This window comes from Cebus imitator, unplaced genomic scaffold (genome assembly GCF_001604975.1).
Source record: "Cebus imitator isolate Cc_AM_T3 unplaced genomic scaffold, Cebus_imitator-1.0 Scaffold741, whole genome shotgun sequence".
In the NCBI taxonomy this organism is placed as follows: domain Eukaryota; kingdom Metazoa; phylum Chordata; class Mammalia; order Primates; family Cebidae; genus Cebus; species Cebus imitator.
In genome coordinates, this window is record NW_016108056.1 from 16,517 (window position 1) to 19,436 (window position 2,920).

Here is a 2,920-nt window from a genome sequence, read left to right on the forward strand (position 1 = left end):
AGGCAATTCTCCTGCCTCAGCCTCCTGAGTAGCTGGGATTACAGGCACGCACCACCATGCCCAGCTAATTTTTTGTATTTTTAGTAGAGACGGGGTTTCACCATATTGACCAGCATGGTCTCGATCTCTTGACCTCGTGATCCACCCGCCTCGGCCTCCCAAAGTGCTGGGATTACAGGCTTGAGCCACCGCGCCCGGCCCTACATCAACTTCTTGAAGTGCTTGGATTACAGGAGTGAGCCACTGTACCTGGCCAAGAAATAGTGTTTAACTTTCTTTGGGTCATATTTGTATAAATATGTTATTAATATATATGTTTCAAAATTATCTGAAATTCCTAAAATTCTGATATGTCTTAATGTATGTTATCAATAATAATTAAGGTAATGTTAATTTGATATATACTACAGAGATAACTATATTTCTTTATCAATTGTATCATTAAACATGGCTAGAATAGTCAAGCCAAAAGTCTTTTGTCATTCATAGACAATTATTGTTTTACTTTGATTCTTCTCAAAAAGTGGTTTATGGTTGGGGCATGGTGGCTTACACCTGTAATCCCAGAACTCTGGGAGGCTGAGGTAGGAGGATTGCTTGAGCTTAGTTTGAAACCAGCCTGGGCAACAGAGCAAGACTCTGTCTCAAAAAAAAAAGAGAAAGAAATGATAAAAGAAAATAACTTTTATCCGGGGAATGCTTAATTATGAGGCCCCCTGAGATACATTAAAATGAGACAACAGGCCGGGCATAATCCTAGCAATTTGGGAGGCTAAGGCGGGTAGATCACCTGAAGTCAAGAATTCAAGACCAGCCTGGCCAACATGGTGAAATTCCATCTCTACTAAAAAATACAAAAACTAGCCAGGCATGGTGGTGGGTGCCTGTAATTCCAGCTACTCAGGAGACTGAAGGAGGGAGAATTGCTTGAACCTGGGAGGCAGAGGTTGCAGTGAGCAGAGATTGCACCACTACACTGCAGCCTGGTGACAGAGCGAGATTCTGTCAAAAAAAAAAAAAGAAAAAAAGGAGAACAATCGTGTCCTACCCCCCCATTTGAGCTGTGTATTAGTCTCTTGAGTCTGCTTGCTAGCTGGGCATAGGTGGCTCATGCCTGTAATCCTAGCACTTTGTGAGGCCAAGGCAGGAGGATTACTTGAGCCTAGGCATTCAAAACCAGCCTGGGCCACACAGTGACATACTGTCTTTATTTTATTTTATTTTTTTAATTTTTATTTATTTATTTTTTTTTTGAGATGGAGTTTTGCTCTTGTTACCCAGGCTGGAGTGCAATGGCGCGATCTCGGCTCACCGCAACCTCTGCCTCCCGGGTTCAGGCAATTCTCCTGTCTCAGCCTCCTGAGTCGCTGGGATTACAGGCATACGCCACCATGCCCAGCTAATTTTTTGTATTTTTAGTAGAGACGGGGTTTCACCATGTTGACCAGGATGGTCTCGATCTCTTGACCTCGTGATCCACCCGCCTCGGCCTCCCAAAGTNGCCTCCCGGGTTCAGGCAATTCTCCTGCCTCAGCCTCCTGAGTAGCTGGGATTACAGGCACGCGCCACCATGCCCAGCTAATTTTTTGTATTTTTAGTAGAGACGGGGTTTCGCCATGTTGACCAGGATGGTCTCGATCTCTTGACCTTGTGATCCGCCCGCCTCGGCCTCCCACAGTGCTGGGATTACAGGCTTGAGCCACCGCGCCCTGTCTTTAAAAAAATTTTGAAAAGAAAAAAACCCACTTGTAACTGCTGCTAATCAGAGTGTATATTCAGGACAACTTGAATCCATGCTCCTGGGTTGTAGTCTTTAAGACTGGCACACACAAACTCTCTACCTACATTAATTTTGCCTTGGCTTCTTCCTTTTAGGTTGATGTATCTTCATAAGGTGATTTCGTAACATGCAACTTTGCTGAATTCATTTAACTTTAATAGCCTTCTTTTTTTATTTTTAAAGGCAATTTTATAAGTTTACTTGATGTATTTGACAATCAGCGATTAGTTCTCATCCACATTGACTGTAGATTTTTGAAAGTGGTAACAGGTACATAGGTAACCAAAGTATAGAGCTTATTTGGTGAATCTTCATCCTCATTACGTTTTCTGGACAACCGCACACGGATTCGGTGTGGGACATTCCTTATTCCTTTGGCCCAGACAGCTTTGTTGAGCCTGGTATCAATGTGCACATCAGGAGTTCCCATCTCCTTCATAGCAAATTTCCGAATCTCTCTGAGTGCCCAAGGGGCACGCTTCTTGAAGCCCACTCCATGGATGCGCTTGTGAGTGTTGATGGTGTATTCTCGGGTCACCACTTCGTTGATGGCAGAACGGCCCCTTTTCTTCTCGCCGCCCTTCTTTGCGGGAGTCATTCTGTCGAGTCTGAGTTGGAAAGGGAGTGCGCGAGGAATTGTGGGACAACTTTAATAGCTTCCTCATAAATTCTTTGGAATCTCCTATATATATAATTTTAGTCTACTCAGGTTGCTGTAATAAAATATCACAGACTGGGTGATTTAAACCAAAGAAGTTTGTTTTCTCACAGTTCTAGAGGCTAGACGTTCAAAATTTAGGTGCTGATAGGGTTGGGTTGGGTGAGATCTCTCTCCTCAGCTTGCAGATGGCAGCTTCTCTGTGGGTGCTTACATGGCCTTTTCTCTGCTCACACATGGCGAGAGCTCTGGAGTCCTTCCTCTTTTTTTTTTTTTTTTTTTTTGATTTTTTTGAGATGGAATGTCACTCTGCTCTGTTGCCAGGGCTGAAGTGCAATGGCTCAATCTCGACTCACTGAAACCTCCGCCTCCCAGGTTCAAGCAATTCTCCTGCCTCAGCCTCCCAAGTAGCTGGGATTACAGGTGCCCACTGCTATGCCTAGCTAATTTTTTGTAGTTTTAGTAGAGACAGGGTTTCACCA

The 2,920-nt window shown here is 44.0% G+C and overlaps 1 protein-coding gene across 1 annotated transcript; it reads right to left on the bottom strand.

The window, feature by feature from the left end:
• Nucleotides 1-1,962: 1,962 nt before the first annotated feature.
• Nucleotides 1,963-2,417, bottom strand: LOC108296797 (60S ribosomal protein L31-like). Its single transcript, XM_037735175.1, has one exon. The coding sequence runs from the start codon at nt 2,376-2,378 to the stop codon at nt 1,998-2,000; it is 381 nt and encodes a 126-aa protein (XP_037591103.1). The 5' UTR covers nt 2,379-2,417; the 3' UTR covers nt 1,963-1,997.
• Nucleotides 2,418-2,920: the final 503 nt, after the last annotated feature.

Coding starts and splice junctions, on each gene's coding strand:
- LOC108296797 (XM_037735175.1), bottom strand. CDS start 2,378: ATGACTCCCGCAAAGAAGGGCGGCGAGAAGAAAAGGGGCCGTTCTGCC.